The sequence below is a fragment of the Triplophysa dalaica genome, chromosome 17 (assembly GCF_015846415.1).
Source record: "Triplophysa dalaica isolate WHDGS20190420 chromosome 17, ASM1584641v1, whole genome shotgun sequence".
Lineage (NCBI taxonomy): Eukaryota > Metazoa > Chordata > Actinopteri > Cypriniformes > Nemacheilidae > Triplophysa > Triplophysa dalaica.
The window spans coordinates 6,694,044-6,709,466 of record NC_079558.1 but is presented as its reverse complement, the minus strand read 5'-3'; the positions used below and the strand labels follow the sequence as shown (position 1 = coordinate 6,709,466).

The following is a 15,423-nucleotide window of genomic DNA, read 5'->3' as shown; positions in this document are numbered from 1 at the left end:
CTGGCCTGTCCAATAAAAAACACACACCAGTTTTGAGTTTGCTGTTCTGAAGAAGCGTTGTCTGATGTGAACCATGCCTCGCACAAAAGAGCTCTCAGAAGACCTACGATCAAGAATCGTTGACTTACATAAAGCTGGAAAGGGCTACAAAAGTATATCTAAAAGCCTTGATGTCCATGTGTCCACCGTAAGACAGATTGTCTACAAATGGAGAAAGTTCAGCACTGTTGCTATACTCCCTAGGCGTGGTCGTCCTGTAAAGATGACTGCAAGAGCACAGCGCAGAATGTTCAATGAGGTGAAGAAGAATCCTAGAGTGTCAGCTAAACACTTACAGAAATCTCTGGCACATGCTCACATTTTTGTTGACAAATCTACAATAAGGAAAACATTAAACAAGAATGGACTTCATGGGAGGACTGCCACTGCTGTCAAAAAAAAAAAATTCAGCACGTTTGAAGTTTGCAAAAGAGCACCTGGATGTTCCACAGCACTACTGGCAAAACATTCTGTGGACAGATGAAACCAAAATTGAGTTGTTTGGAAAGAACATACAACGCTATGTGTGGAGAACAAAAGGCACAACACACCAACATGAAAACCTCATCCCAACTGTGAAATATGGTGGAGGGGGCATCATGCCCAGTCAGAGTCCTGACCTCAACCCGATTGAGATGCTGTGGCAAGACCTCAAGAGAGCGATTCACACCAGACATCCCAAGAATATTGCTGAACTGAAACACTTTTGTAAAGAGAAATGGTCCAAAATTTCTCCTGACCGTTGTGCAGGTCTGATCTGCAACTATAGGAAACGTTTGGTTGAGGTTATTGTTGCCAAAGGAGGGTCAACCAGTTATTAAACCCAAAGGTTCACATACTTTTTCCACCCTGCACTATGAATGTTTACATGTTGTGTTCAATAAAAACATGAAAATGTATAATGTTTGTGCGGTATTAGTTTAAGCAGACTGTGTTTCTCTATTGTTGTGACTTAGATGAAGATCAGAACACATTTTATGACCAATTTATGAAGAAATCCAAGTAAGCCCAAAGGGTTCACATACTTTTTCTTTCAACTGTATATTTTACACTGACATTAGCATAATTACATTATAAACTAATTTATAAATACAATTAATATCTTATAAATGAATATTTAGTTGTTTAATTTGGGAACTTTCCAGTTACTGTTGTTTTAGAAATAAGATGGTAATAAACCAGCAATTTAAAAATATGTATTTATTAATATGTGGGTCAATGACAAATAAGATTTTCAAGAAGAAAAAAAAAATATTTTAAGCAAAACAGTTTGAAAATGTATTTTTAAGTCCAAAAAAATGTATTGTGTTGATTTATATTGGTTTTACAGCATTTTAGGGAGCATTAATTCATTATTAAACAAGATTTCTGATTTTACCACCCAGAAAATGTCAGGTGGTGCGACCATATATTAATTTAAAATAATATACATTTAATGTATTTAGCACTGAGTATTTTTCCCCTCATATATAAGAAATTTAACATAAAATCATGCCAAAATATTTTATTAAGAATTTTATTGAGAAAATTAACATTTATTTCTCAGTTTTGTTCTCTGTTTGTATGTTCGGACGGTCGCACCACCTGACATTTTTGGTCTTTCAAACACCAAAACTCAAAAAATCTATTGAATTTCAACAAAATGGAAAGGGTTTCTTATAAAGGACATATTGTAGATCCATTTGATATATGACATGTATTTATTCAAATTCTTTTTAGGAAAATAATGAATTTGGACACAAAAAATACATGTCACGTCATTGACCCATAAGCAATTATTATTAAAGTGGTTTTAAGTTTTATTTTAATATTAAATAAATATTTTTATGACTCTGAATTAAACTAGTAAGTATACAAATCATTCAGTCCTTCAATCGTACTGAGCGTGCGTGCGTGCTTGCGTGCGAGAGAGAGAGAGATAAAGAGAGAGAGAGAGAGAGAGAGATAAAGAGATAAAGAGAGAGAGAGAGAGAGAGAGAGACAGAGAGAGAGAGAGAGAGAGAGAGAGAGAGAGAGAGAGAGAGAGAGAGAGAGAGAGAGAGAGAGAGAGAGAGAGAGAGAGAGAGAGAGAGAGAGAGAGAGAGAGAGCAGTGTAGGATAGGGTGATGCTGAAACGCTGAAGGCTTGTGTTAGGATCACAGTCGGTTCTGCTGTCTCTGTTAAAGACGCTGGAAATGTGTAGGTGAGTCTGTCACATCACATCTCTTACATTTAATCTCATTTAAATCCGTGCGTAAATGCACAGATTATCTCATTTACATATTTAACGTAACTGCTGAATACGTCAGCAGAAACAGCAACACCCTGCGTCCGATTGATCAACACCATTATCATTGAGTAACGCTAACGCAAGAGAACATCTCCCCGTTATACAGTCAAATGTGTGTGTTTCTGACATGTTTGTGTTATCATTGTAGAGACAAAACGCTTCATCACTGTTGTTGTTAGCCCGCTAACGTCAGTTAGCTCACTCGGTTAGCTGAGGTGGTTTAACGTTACTAGGCTCGATTTAAGTGCGATTATATCGGGGCAGTGTTAGCTTGTGTCAGTGATTTTGATGTTGTTGGTGCTTGAAACGAGTGCTAGATTAAGATACGATAAAGAATATAAAACGTATTTATCGTTTTTGTGTGTAAAATATGCATGTGATCTGTTTAGCCGTAAATCAGACGCGGGGTTAATAAAAGAGTTTATAGGCTCATGGCCATTAAGATGCTGTATTTTTGAAACTTTATTTCATTTTTGTTGCCATACATTCGTATATTATTAAGCAATAATTAATTAAGTTTATGTTCTTTTTGTGGGTGTTAGAATAGTCAGTGTCATGCTTGTACAATACAGTACAACTGTGAGCTCCATGGCAACAGCAGGTGTAAATCTATTATGTTCAAAATTACGGAAGACACAGGAAAACAATAACGTGTTATATCATTAGTCTCTCTATTTTTATGTTCATTTCTGTTAACTGCTTTGATGATGTTACATTGTCTGTTGGTTGTCTTTGTCAGTCTTTATTTGTATTGCAGGCATGCATAGGTTACACGTTCTGCATGAAGACAAAACAAAATCTAGTTTTTGTTTTAAATAAATTATACAACCTTATTGAGAGCCATGAGAAAGAATGAATAAAACAAGGAAATCCACAGAAAGAAAAACAGAAACATACTGTTGTGGTTTTTCGGGGTATAATGCAAAGCACTTATGGAATCTGGTGACTGTGAAATTAGATTTGAGTGTCCCTCATTCTTTACAAAACCTTTGTTTCACAACATGCACAATGTATTTTAAAGTAGATCAGAGGCTGCATTGTGTCTACTTTAAGTACACAAACCAAATAGTTTCATAGTTTTGAGAACTCTTCAGAGCTGTGCTTTTTGATGGGCTGTGGCACCGTGTCCTATAACCACAGGGCACAATGATCGTGTGTTTGTGCCCTGCTGTGGGTACATGCAGCTTATAAAGGGCTGGGTCAGTCTGCACACAGTCCGATTGATTATTTAGGATGGATCAGCTAAGGCCCGTCCAGAAGTTAAGTGAGGTGCACACTGATCCAAAAAACGATTTATATTTCTAGTAAAATCATAAGAGTGAATTCTGGAGGGTATTGTAATTGGTATGTTGACCTGAAAAAGGACACAGACAGGTTGAGTGACATTCCCTCATCTTCAGACCATAAAACTATGCATAGACTACATAAGACATGGTTTTCCTTTCAGTGTGCATAGAAAGGGTTTTTCCCAACCACAATGTGTTGGGTCATAAACAATACATCTCATGTGAAATCACTTTCCTATATTTTTATCAGTTAACCTCACTAGTTCTTTTCATGGTCTACTCACAAATATATTTTCTTCTCTCAGGTGTATCTGTCATGGATGCAAATGTGATGCCAAAATTCGCCTCCAAAGACGAGGAAATTGACTTCTGGAAGGCTCTTTCACTCAAATACAAGAAAAGGTAAGAGAAACACTGAGCACACACTCAGCTCAGGTTTTGTGGTCCGATACCTGATAGGTCTTTCATGATGTCCTCACCCAGCACTATTCACAAACTCTTTCTGATGAACGTTTTAAGGCTGTCAAAAGATAAATCGCGTTGAGAATAAACTTTGTGTTTATATAACTATGTCTGTGTGGGGTGGAACGATATATTGTGCACTTCTTATGTGCTCAGTTTCTCAATAATTTACGGTTAAATGCCACCACATCCGTTAGCCATTCGGTGCTCTCGCGGAGAAACTCAAAATATGGAACACAGAAGACGTACGATTTACACACAATAGCTGTGTATAGTTTCTTATGGGTGCGTCCTTGTGTCCTCCATAGGGATCATCCTATAAAGGATGCGGTATACGGAGGATTCTCAAATTAGAATTAACCGAGACGTCCTTCGTAGGACATACTGGAAGAAAAGGAAACAGGAAACACGTTGAAATCTCACACCTGTCAAATTAAATAAAATGAATTCTACATGATTTAAGAGGTAAAAAGTTGCTTACTTTCTACCCTAAACAATGCCAAAAGAGTTCAAAACATATTTAAAAAAAATGCGCCTTTCTGTTTCAAAACGTTTAAAAATCACTAAACACTTGTAAACCTATTTACTACATAAAGCTGTTTAGATTAAAAAAAACGTGACACAAACTGTAAACTGTTAACATTTAAACACCACATATTAGATTGAATGTGCTGCTGTTGGCGTTGGAAAGTGCAACCGGTGCTTTCTAATCACTCTCGCGGTACTTTTTTGTCATTCACCGATCAGTCTGCGCATCGCTGCGTGAACATTTGTTGTCCCATTGTAGCTCTATGGGACAGGAGCTGCCAGTTTTTATTGTTCTGTATTTTATTGCATTAAGCAATAGATACTTATGTTTGTAATGCATTCATTTGGCATAACGTAAATGCAACTGCTTATGTATAGTTATTTATTTGTATAAACTATTCTTCTGTATACACCTCTTAATATGCATATATGTTGTTATTAATATTTCTCTATAATACAGAAGCTGTGTTGTTCAGCTTTACAGAGCCCATAGACAAATTTATTATAAATCTACAACAAAATATGGCTTATTACCTTTAGTTAGAAAATGCACTGCATTAAAAGTTTTCATTCTTGAATAGCTGGCGTAATAGAAATTAAATGAGCAATAATGTGCATAAGGGATTAATTAATAAATTAATTTAGATTTTTTTTCAAAACATACATTTAAAAATGTATCCGTCATGTTTACGTTAATGTCTGACATCCACGACACTCCTTCCATCCGTTCTGTGATTGGGCGTTCGCAAGGATTCCTGGGTAGGGGACTTTGGTGGAGTCTGCATCAATGAGAGGAAATGCCAATGGTCAAATTCCATGATAAAGTATTTTAATAATGATGATGTTTGAAGAGTGTTGCTTTTTCAAATGTATGTTATAAACGATTCAATCTCATAGTGATTTTAGATCGAATAGTTACTTCTTACTGATCAAAGAGCCGTAGTTCACGTAAGAGATGTGCATAAAACACAGAATCGAAGCCTTCACGATTTCCAAATCACCTTAGACAGGTATAATTAGTGTCGCGATATATCGCCCCAGCCATTGGTATTTATAAAAACATTAAAACTAATCAAGTGTATATCCCCCCAAATTCTTTTTAATTAATAAGCAATTATGTATAATAAGAATTTTGGGTAAATATTAATAAAGACATGTAAATATTTTCTAAAAACAGTATGTATGTGTACAAAATTAAAATGCACAGTACACAGACATATATTATGTAAACGCAACATTTTATTCTGGATGCACTTAATCGTTTGACAGCCCTAGAACATTTGCATTCCTTTAATCATCACCAGTGAATGCTGGGAATAAAACCAATGCAACCTGTTCTTTAACATTACAAGAGCTGTGTCACAACAATTCCTCTATGTTATGAATCTGCCAGTCAAAGCTTTTCCGTCTGTCCCCTGTTTGTTTTATGTAATCCACCACAGTGGGAATTTCCTTAGGGGGGTTTATCCATTATGACGGGAATACAGACCCACGCTGCTCAGTTTCCCCTGAAAAACCCTCAATGATGATGAAGTATGAAAAGATTACACAAAACTGAGTGTGGATTAGGACTGAAAGATTAAAAGCATTTCTCGATCAAAGGTTTTGGACCTGCTTGGTTTGTGTAAAGGCATTCAGATCATTAGCAGAATCAGAGAGCTTGTAACATCAAAGTGGAAATTTACACATGCATACACACCCAACTTTGTGATAAACAATCTGAAGGTTACGCCTAGATACGCGAGAAAACAATGAATCACGATGAGGATTTTATGGCTCCAATGGATCCCTAATCTAAACGAAACATTAAAAACTGCTCCTTATTTAGTATGCATCAGCTCCCAAAATATATTCTATCGTCATTTTTATACACCAAAACCTGCATATGATTGTTGTCCACAAAAGAAGATATTTTGAGAAATGTCTTGGTGGTTTGGTGTCCACTTAAAAAGGGGAAACTTTGCCATTTTTAGATGCCTCCAATGCCATAATGGAGGGTGGTGTACATAAAGAAGGCAGGAGACAGTGTTTGGACACCATTGAACTGTAAACACGACTACTGTAAATACGACTAGTGAGTTATCTGAGGTTTTGAAAGCCTGAATAGCTGTACATTAATCAAGTGAAAATATTCTCTGTGTGACATCATCAACATTTTGGGGAGTACATTTTTGAGATTATTCTTTCTCGATGGGAAATGACGAACGTGTGTTGTTGTGTTTGACCTATTATCTCTGTGTGTGTCTTCAGCATATCCTGTACTGAAAGCATTCATTACATTACACAGTCTGTAAGTAATGGATGCCATCGTTGTTTATTTTTGTCAAGTTATTTTAAGTCTCTGGGCCAGGCGAGAGCTCTCATGTACCCTTTACTGTTCCACATGATTTCTAGGATCATCCACCATTAATAAAAGCACATCTTTTATAGTAAACCTAAGAAGCACTGATTTACTTAAGTTGTATATTTTTTATTTACTGATTTCCTAGAGGGAAACAAACATAAACAAAGGACCAGTAGTCATTTTAATCTGCTTTAAACCCATTTTTCGAAGTAGAGAACAAGCCTCTTTTCTTCCCTCGTATGTTTTGAGAGTGTTTAAGTTTATTCTGGTATGTGTGTGTTGTGTCCAGTTATAAGGAAGCACAGGAGGAGTTGCTGGAGTTCCAGGAAGGGAGCAGAGAGCTGGAGGCCGAGCTGGAGACACAACTGGGCCAAGCTGAGAATCGTATCAGAGACCTGCAGTCCGAAAAGGAAAGAATGCAGCACGAGCTCGAGTCGCTCAGGGTACGAGGACGTGAGCTGAACAATATTCCTGATCTTCTGCTTTTTACACATTGCTGTCTGTGTGTTGTAGGAGAAGTTGGAGCAGCATTATTCTCAGAGCTTTAAGCAGATCTCCATGCTGGAGGATGACCTCAGTCAGACTCGAGGCATTAAAGAACAGCTGCACAAATATGTCAGAGAGCTGGAGCAGGCCAATGATGACCTGGAGAGAGCTAAGAGGTCAGAGGACGTCGTCTTACCCTTTTCCACACATTTTACTTTACCCAGAACATGAAAGTGTAACTAACCTCTAGTCTGCTAAGACAATATTAAATATCACTCAAAGGAAAATGCAAATTCCTGATCGTTTGATTCCATTTTTGACACCGGGGTATTTAATAATAAAGGAAATGGGGTCTATTTGATTATATGTATTCTGACTTCTGGTTTCCCCGTTCTCACAAATGATTCTGTGTCTGTTATGGTCTGTTACTGCAGAGCCACAATTACGTCTCTGGAGGATTTCGAGCAGAGATTGAATCAGGCCATAGAGAGGAACGCGTTCCTGGAAAGTGAACTGGATGAGAAGGAGTCTCTCCTTGTGTCTGTACAGAGACTAAAAGATGAAGCCAGAGGTGTTTTTTGCCCTTTCCTCTATGAAATCTGTGCAAATTTGTGAATACAGAAACTGCTCCGTCATGGCTTAGGTGCTCACATGATGTTCACAGACGTTTTTGGTCCAGTTCTGTCACTGAAATGGCTTTTCCTGTTTGCTCAGCTGCTTACAGAATAAAGTCATATATAATAAGTTAATGATTAGCAATTGCCACGATGTATCTAAACAAACGTGTGTCTGTGTAGACCTGCGGCAAGAGCTTGCGGTGCGAGAAAGGCAGCCGGAGATGTCAAGGATGTCCGCTCCTAGCTCTCCAACTCCTGACAACGATAAAACAGACTCGGGTGTCCAAGCCTCTCTCTCCTTGCCTGCTACGCCTCTTAGCAAGAACCTAGACAATGCTTTCTCCAACCAGACTGGTAAACAGCATGACCATTCGATCTCTCTCTCTGAACTTAATACGAGGTCAAGCAGGTTCGCACAATTGATGTGATTCTTCTCTGCAGTTCTGGTCACCAGCAGCACCAGTTCAGCCCTCACTCCATCTGCTAGAATATCAGCCCTCAATATCGTCAGTGATTTACTGCGCAAGGTTGGGGTGAGTAGAAACATTAGAAATGGACAGTTCACACAAAATTAAAAAATCGGTCAGCATTTACTCACCCTCGACTTGCTCCAAATCTGTTTAAATGTCTTGGGTGGCCAAGAACTGTTTGGTTACAAGCATTCTTCAAAATATCATTCTGTGTGTTCAGCAGAACAAAGAAATGTTTACAGATTTGGAACGACTTGTTGCATAAATGGATTAAGCGTCTAATTCAATGTGGTTTGTTGTGTTTCTTAGGCTTTGGAGTCAAAACTCGCAGCTTGTAGAAACTTTGCCAAGGAGCAGGCAGCCAGGAAAAACTATGTCACGAATGTCAACGGCAATGTGATTAATGGAGAGATGGGAAATTACTCTCACTCGCTTCACACATCCTACTATGACAAAGCGTGAGTCTTCCATTGCCACACTTCAGGGAAACCACTCAATAAAGCATTAGATGTTAATGAAAAGTTACTTTATTTGATTATGCATTATACAAATGGATAACGTGACTGGTCTTTTGCAGTATATTAATCCTCAATTTATTTTATACACTGTCCAATATGAACTGCTTTATTTAATTTGTAATATTTAGTTTTAATTTACGTATGGAGGTTATCAGATCTTCTTCTGAGACTTCTGTGTATTTCTCTCCGCAGAAGAGAGAGGGTCATTTTCCCGGCATTGCTTCTGGGTAAATGATCTGTGTAGTAGTTTTGTGTGGGGGTCCATGCATGCCAGTTAATAACCCCCATGTATGAGTTTTAAGATCGTATCTCCACTAACATCTTGGTTGTGGCTCAAATCTTACTGTATACAGAGGTTCACTCCAAACGTTTGTTTAAATGTGTTCAGTGTTTTTAACAAAACAGAGGTCTGATGTTTTGAGTTAACAGCTGTAGATCTCAAACAAACATTGAAAGAATGCTGTCTTGCTCTATAATGATCATAGTTGACGACACAAAACTCAGAAGGCACAAAAAATTCCACAAACGTATGGAGTTGATCTTGAGTGCTGAACTGATTCATCAGTCTGTTAGTATTCATATATTTACAGGGTTCTGTAGGACTGTCCTAGCAATGATCATTCATTTTCCTTGCAAAAGTCAACATGAAATGGCACTTACATCACCTTTTTGATTTCTGTAATGTTTGTTTTATGTAATCCATCGGTAATCTCCGAGTTGAAATGGGATGGGTTAGTTAATGCACAGCCACAGAAAAAATGAAGAGACAAATCTCAAAATGATTTACTGAATTATTAATTATTATTTATAGTTATGTGTTAAGGTTAAACTTTTTCTTTCATTCTATGAACTACTAACAGTATTTTCCCCACATTTCAAATAGAAATATTGTTTCTATATGCAGAAAATGAAAACTGGAGAAACAGGTCAAAATAAGTTCGTATTCACCTTTAAGCAAACAGTCATATTTGTATCTAGGGTGGAAAAAATGATGTGATACCCTTGATTTTTATCACAGTTGCGTGTGTCTTGTCATCCTGTCAGTCTTATACATCGGTGTCCGATGATTTTATGTCACTCCTGAGGTTTGATTTTGTTGTATTTTAACAGACACTGGACTGCATTCACCACAATACTGCAAAAGGCAGTAATTTCATTTTTGGTGAAAAATAAGTTATTGATATTTTTGAGACATTCAAGCCCTCCTTTTTCACGTGGATTTGTATCTTGAGTAAATTTCATTGTTATGTGGAGAAAATAATGAACTGTAACCTCGAAAAGCCCATTTCAAAATAACAAACAAATATATTTAAAATATTTTTTTTCCAGTTCCACACTCCAGCGAGTTTAGATCTTTTGCCTTTGTGGGGCAGAACAAGAATCTAGAATTAATGATTTGAAATCTAAATTGGTGATGGCCTCTTGATTTTTTTCTGTGGCTATGTAACCCTCTCCCAATTTTCCAAGTGTTGATGTGTATGATACAGAAAATGTCAGGAGTATCAGGAGATGGTAAAGGTTATGATGAGAACATCCAGGGGTTGTGTTTTTGCTGTGTAAGACTCACCAGTGCTATATTAGAGCTACTGTACAGTCTTTAAAACAGACAAAAGTTCCAACGCAAAGCCAGGGAATAATAACCGTAGAATAAGCACAACATCATCTAGTGATCTGATTTTGTTTTGGTGAAGTATAAATGTTTGCTGTCCTTAGCTATGTGTGTGCTTCCAGGAAATGTTTTGCTGATGGGAGTCATCAGATTACCTTTGTATGGATAGACAGGAGAGTGTTTGTGCGCTGTCTCTGGGGGCAGTATTGAGTGGTCTGAAATCTGCTCTTGAAGGCTATATGCCTAAAAAGTCTAGAGTTTCAGTGTCGAGTCTGTTCTGCTAGCCTGTATGACCAGTTTCCTCTCATTTCGGGTGTGAGCTTTGCTACATGTTTTAACACTGCATTTGGTTTGGGAAAAACACATTTTTATTTTTCAGATTAATATGCAAATGCTGGCCATACCTTCTAGTTTTAGTAACCTTAGCATTTTAATTCTGTTAGTCTGAAAATAAATACTACAATCTTAACAGCTGCATGAGTGGATCTTTGGGACCGTTTGTATTGGCCTATAATGTAAAGCTAAGAGTTCAGATTCCCACTGTAAAGCTTCTAACCAGAGTTGTGTGTTTCTCTGAGCACAGCAGGAAAGTGAACGGTTTGGACCCTGGTTCCGTGACGAGCATCACCGCCCCTCCACGCTCCAACTCTCCATCAAGCCTTGTGCTCAGCGTTTGACCTACAGACCCTTTAACCCTCAAATACACAACAAAGAACTAAAATACAGCAATATACCAATTCCTTTTAATAAACTACTGATGCTGTCCGTCTGGATTCAGTTTACAGTGGGTTCCAATGGGGTTAGTAGCGGCACCTAATGCTTTTTCTCTCTGTTGGATTATTCTAGTCGAGTTATTGTTAATAGTTCCTAAAATAATAGTGAATATCAACATCTAATATATTTATGGTTGCTGTTTGTAAAGATATTAACTTATATGTACATATTAAGATACGTTCTTTCTGTTTTTTGCAAATGTCTTTTACCACGTTCCAGTGTATTTATTGCTATATTGTTAGATGGCAATATTTGTGGAACCTGCTTAAAGGGAACTAATATTCGTTTGCACATTATATGTGTTTGTGTAAGAAGGCGGATCTGAAATCTATAATATACTGTATATTGATATGGAAGAAAACGAATGTGTAAATTGGAAGATTAGACTTTAATATGCATTTACCGTACATGTGACGGTTAACTGGTTTCCATATAATCCTTGTGTCTTAATCTTGACTCACAAGGTCAGTTTAGAGTCTTTAATGTGTGCCTCACATGGGTGATCTTCCTGTGTTTCATCCTTTTAAACATTTGACCTGGTGCAAGTGTGAAAAAGTAGGATTTGGACAGGAATGAGGATACAGCAGGTTTAATCATTGTACTGGTGATAATGACAATCGACTGACTAATATGACACTCAGGTTGGTTTCCCAGCCCCATAGTATTAGTTCAAATGTGCACACGTTCATTTTTATAGACTTTTCCTGGTGGTAAATGACAAATCCTAATCAGTTTGGTTTGAATAGTGCAATGAGTTCCAGATGCACTTTGTTACTTTGTGTGCTCAAATAAATGGTTGTGTTCTCAGTTGGACTTCAAGACTCTTACTGTAATAACTGTATTGTGTTCAAATGTTTTTGTATGTAATAAGGCTTTAATGCTTCGTGAGTGGTGCAACAATTCATTCATTTACATGTATCCAGATTATTTTTTTGACCTTCCAAGCAGGTCTCAACAACACCCTGTGAATATTCTTGAAATCTTGCTATTCCCAACTTTCTCATCGATGCATACAATGATTGGACAGACAACCTGTAAAATCATTCTAATAGCAAAAACGGAACAATTAACACTTCACAAAACCTTATAGGCTAAAATGTCCCACGTTTGGTTCTTGAGTATTAGGTTCTCACAGAAATCCATTCAGACAGCAGTGAAGAAATCTCAGCTACCTCCTCCAGTCTTCTTTACATGTTCATCCATTTGTCTCTGCCTCCTTTCCAGCACTTCATGGCGTTTGGCCTCATTACGGGACCTCTCCAGCTCCTGAAGTCTGCAACATCCTCCATGAACCGATGCCTTAATGCACAATACAGAAACATGATGTTTTCGTATCTTCATAACACTTTGCAATTCTTCTACCTCACATATTTCATTAGTGTCCATTGAAACTACTTATAATTACTAGTTAATTAGAAACTACTAGTAAATTCAGCCTCAGATTTTTGGTCTATAACGTTGTGCATTTCAGGAAAAACGAGAATGATACAATGATAACTGAATTGTGGTTTTTCATATTTATCTCATATATATTTGGGGTTATAATGTTACATGAGAATGACAGACAGGCTTGCGCATCCTGTTCTAAAACTACAACGTACATGTGTCCATAATAGCATATTCCCGTGCAGCATGCATAATACTGAACATGTGTGTTCTCAATACACACCATATGTATTTTTCCATGGTCTACAAGCTTGCAGACATGTGCAGTGTCAATGTCAAAGGGGGTGTGATCTCCTCACCTATTGAAAAACGCCGTAGCCAAACCTACGAGCAGTGTCCCAAAAAGAATCGGCTTTGTAAGACGCTTTCCAGCAGATAGTTTGGACTGTTTCATCATGATATATTAAAGTTGATCGTTTCTGTGTTATCATCACAGAAAAACAAGCCTCCAAACTAGTGCATCTCTTGATTTCCACACGGACTAAAATGAAGTGCACCATAACAACTGCTTAACTTCCGGTGACGTCCCGCGCGTCATTTAATAAATTACGCATGAGCATCACTTACTATTCTTGTATTAAAGTAGGTTCATGGTTCAATAGTTATTTGTTAATTTTGTACAATGTTTTTAAATTGTATCGATTAACAAATTCATGAGGGCGGAACCTTCCAATAGGAACTTTAGTCGGAAGTATTTACTGACGGACCAGAGTCGTGTAGTGTAGCAACAGACAACCGCTGTAATCTGCAAAAGTGATGGGAACTTTACACACTTTTGGATCAGGTAGATTTCCACGATACAGCTTTATTTATAGCTTTATGAAGCGTTTTGAGCACAAACTACATTTTTATTAGCATCTTTATGCACTTGTAAGTCAGTGCTTCCCCATGCTTAATGTTTTATTCTGGCATAGTTCACTTGTTAAAATAATAGAGACAATAAAAAAGAAGCCATCACAAAAATCAATTGTTTTAATCGAAACTGCAATAGTCTCTGTTGGTGGGATGTTATGTGGCAGATAGGAAACAATAAAACGCATATAAATCCTACTGGAATAAGACACAAAGGGGATTTTTGTAATGAACAGCTGATGGTTGTATAAATTTGCGGTGTGATTCGTAACGTAAAATAGTTTTACTGTATGACAATAAGAATCATAATATAAAAGCTTTGCCTGTCTTTCTGCAGGTGTTGACCCCCTGATTTATCGGTGATGGCAGGAAAGAATCGATTCTCTGCCTCTGACAGGTTTGAGTATCTGCAGGGGCTGGTTACAGAGTTTCAGGACACCGACAGTGATGGTATGTCAATGGAATGGATGGAAAGCATTTAAAGTAGTTTGCATCTGCATCTGCTTTACTTCACTTGACAGAATATAGTCAGTACACAAGTTATACAGCTGACTTTTCAATTAAAACCTTTGGTCATCTTCAAATAATCGCTCTTTTTGTAGAGGCTAAAGAGCAAGTGCTGGCAAACCTGGCCAACTTTGCCTACGATCCATCCAACATGGAAGCCCTAAAAATGCTTCAGGTCACAGAGCTCTTCCTGGACATGCTGACAGAAGAAAATGAGAACTTTGTAGAGTTTGGAATTGGTAAGTTTGTAATGTTGAAATCTCACTCTGTTGTAGATCAATTCTTTGTGTATTTAAAAAATCATTCAGAATGTGTGTATGGTAAGAATTAGTATAAAGACTGCAATATGGTGTTTAACTAAAGTTACAAACTTGCAATTCTTTTTGGTTAGTTTATGTACATTATGTACATTTTCATCATTGTAAAATTTGTAAGGCCATATATTCCATTCTATATATTTCTATATATTTATTAATTTAGGTATAGTAATATATATGTACTATACATGTGCTTTCGAACCATCCAAATTTTTGAAAAGCATTTTAGAAATAAATGTACTGATCTATAATCTACAGGTGGCTTGTGTAACATGAGTATGGACCGGGAGTGTCGGGATCAGATCCTACAAAGCGGTGGTGTTCCGTTAGTGGTAGCCTGCTTGTCAACTAACCGAGACGAGACTGTTCTTTCTGCCATCACGACATTAATGAACCTCACCACGGCCTCTTCGCGTTCTGAAACTACAGACAGCTCGGTGGTGCAGTGCATGCTGCGTTTCTCTCTCACACAGAACCCACGTCTCAAGAACATGGCTTCGGTCTTCCTGCAGGACTACTGCACTCAAGAACAAGTACACAAAGCCCAGGAGGCAATGCAGGGACAGAGCCAATCAGCTGTGGGCATTCCACTTCCAAAAGACTGAATATAATATTGCATTGTATTGTTTAATTTGTAAAGGTTTAAATGCTAAATTACGAGTAAATTTAGCATCAAGAGTTAAGAGTGCTGGTATTGTTTGTCTAAGGTCATTTAAGATTATTTGAAAAATGATACATTATACATTTTTGTTATTGAGAAAGCTACACATTTCTTCAGACATCATCAATGAGGTATGATTGATTTAAAACTTTCTTTAAAACTTTCTTTTGAAACTTTAAATATTTCTTAAAATACCTGTGTGCAAAAGATGCTTGAGTTGTTATACTAAAAAGAAACA

At 37.3% G+C, this 15,423-nt stretch overlaps 2 protein-coding genes and 1 long non-coding RNA gene across 4 annotated transcripts; 2 read left to right on the top strand and 1 right to left on the bottom strand.

The window, feature by feature from the left end:
- Window positions 1–2,054: 2,054 nt before the first annotated feature.
- Window positions 2,055–12,209, top strand: ndel1a (nudE neurodevelopment protein 1-like 1a). Of its 2 annotated transcripts, XM_056771966.1 has the most exons (10): window positions 2,055–2,221; window positions 3,900–3,996; window positions 7,218–7,371; window positions 7,442–7,590; window positions 7,849–7,985; window positions 8,212–8,385; window positions 8,473–8,564; window positions 8,811–8,959; window positions 9,212–9,246; window positions 11,212–12,209. In XM_056771966.1, the coding sequence occupies exons 2-10, from the start codon at window positions 3,911–3,913 to the stop codon at window positions 11,220–11,222; spliced, it is 987 nt and encodes a 328-aa protein (XP_056627944.1). In that variant the 5' UTR covers window positions 2,055–2,221; window positions 3,900–3,910; the 3' UTR covers window positions 11,223–12,209. The 2 variants fall into 2 exon arrangements, with proteins under 2 accessions (XP_056627944.1, XP_056627943.1); XM_056771965.1 differs by lacking the exon at window positions 9,212–9,246 and having other exon boundaries at window positions 2,061–2,221.
- LOC130439366 (uncharacterized) lies at window positions 11,976–13,345 on the bottom strand. Its single transcript, XR_008909445.1, has 2 exons — window positions 13,148–13,345; window positions 11,976–12,701 (listed from the first exon to the last, which is right to left on the bottom strand). It is a non-coding gene; the product is annotated as an uncharacterized LOC130439366 (long non-coding RNA).
- A 207-nt stretch (window positions 13,346–13,552) lies between these two features.
- armc7 (armadillo repeat containing 7) lies at window positions 13,553–15,336 on the top strand. The gene is made up of 4 exons (XM_056770552.1): window positions 13,553–13,632; window positions 14,038–14,150; window positions 14,303–14,446; window positions 14,783–15,336. The coding sequence occupies exons 2-4, from the start codon at window positions 14,063–14,065 to the stop codon at window positions 15,127–15,129; spliced, it is 579 nt and encodes a 192-aa protein (XP_056626530.1). The 5' UTR covers window positions 13,553–13,632; window positions 14,038–14,062; the 3' UTR covers window positions 15,130–15,336.
- The last annotated feature ends 87 nt before the right edge of the window (window positions 15,337–15,423 follow it).

Excerpts from the sequence above, each read along its gene's own strand:
- armc7 (XM_056770552.1), top strand. The coding sequence starts at position 14,063 with ATGGCAGGAAAGAATCGATTCTCTGCCTCTGACAGGTTTGAGTATCTG. Across the intron at positions 14,151-14,302 it reads TCAGGACACCGACAGTGATG|AGGCTAAAGAGCAAGTGCTG; the intron begins GTATGTCAATGG and ends CTCTTTTTGTAG. Across the intron at positions 14,447-14,782 it reads CTTTGTAGAGTTTGGAATTG|GTGGCTTGTGTAACATGAGT; the intron begins GTAAGTTTGTAA and ends TATAATCTACAG.
- ndel1a (XM_056771965.1), top strand. The coding sequence starts at position 3,911 with ATGGATGCAAATGTGATGCCAAAATTCGCCTCCAAAGACGAGGAAATT. Across the intron at positions 7,591-7,848 it reads GACCTGGAGAGAGCTAAGAG|AGCCACAATTACGTCTCTGG; the intron begins GTCAGAGGACGT and ends CTGTTACTGCAG. Across the intron at positions 8,565-8,810 it reads ATTTACTGCGCAAGGTTGGG|GCTTTGGAGTCAAAACTCGC; the intron begins GTGAGTAGAAAC and ends TGTGTTTCTTAG.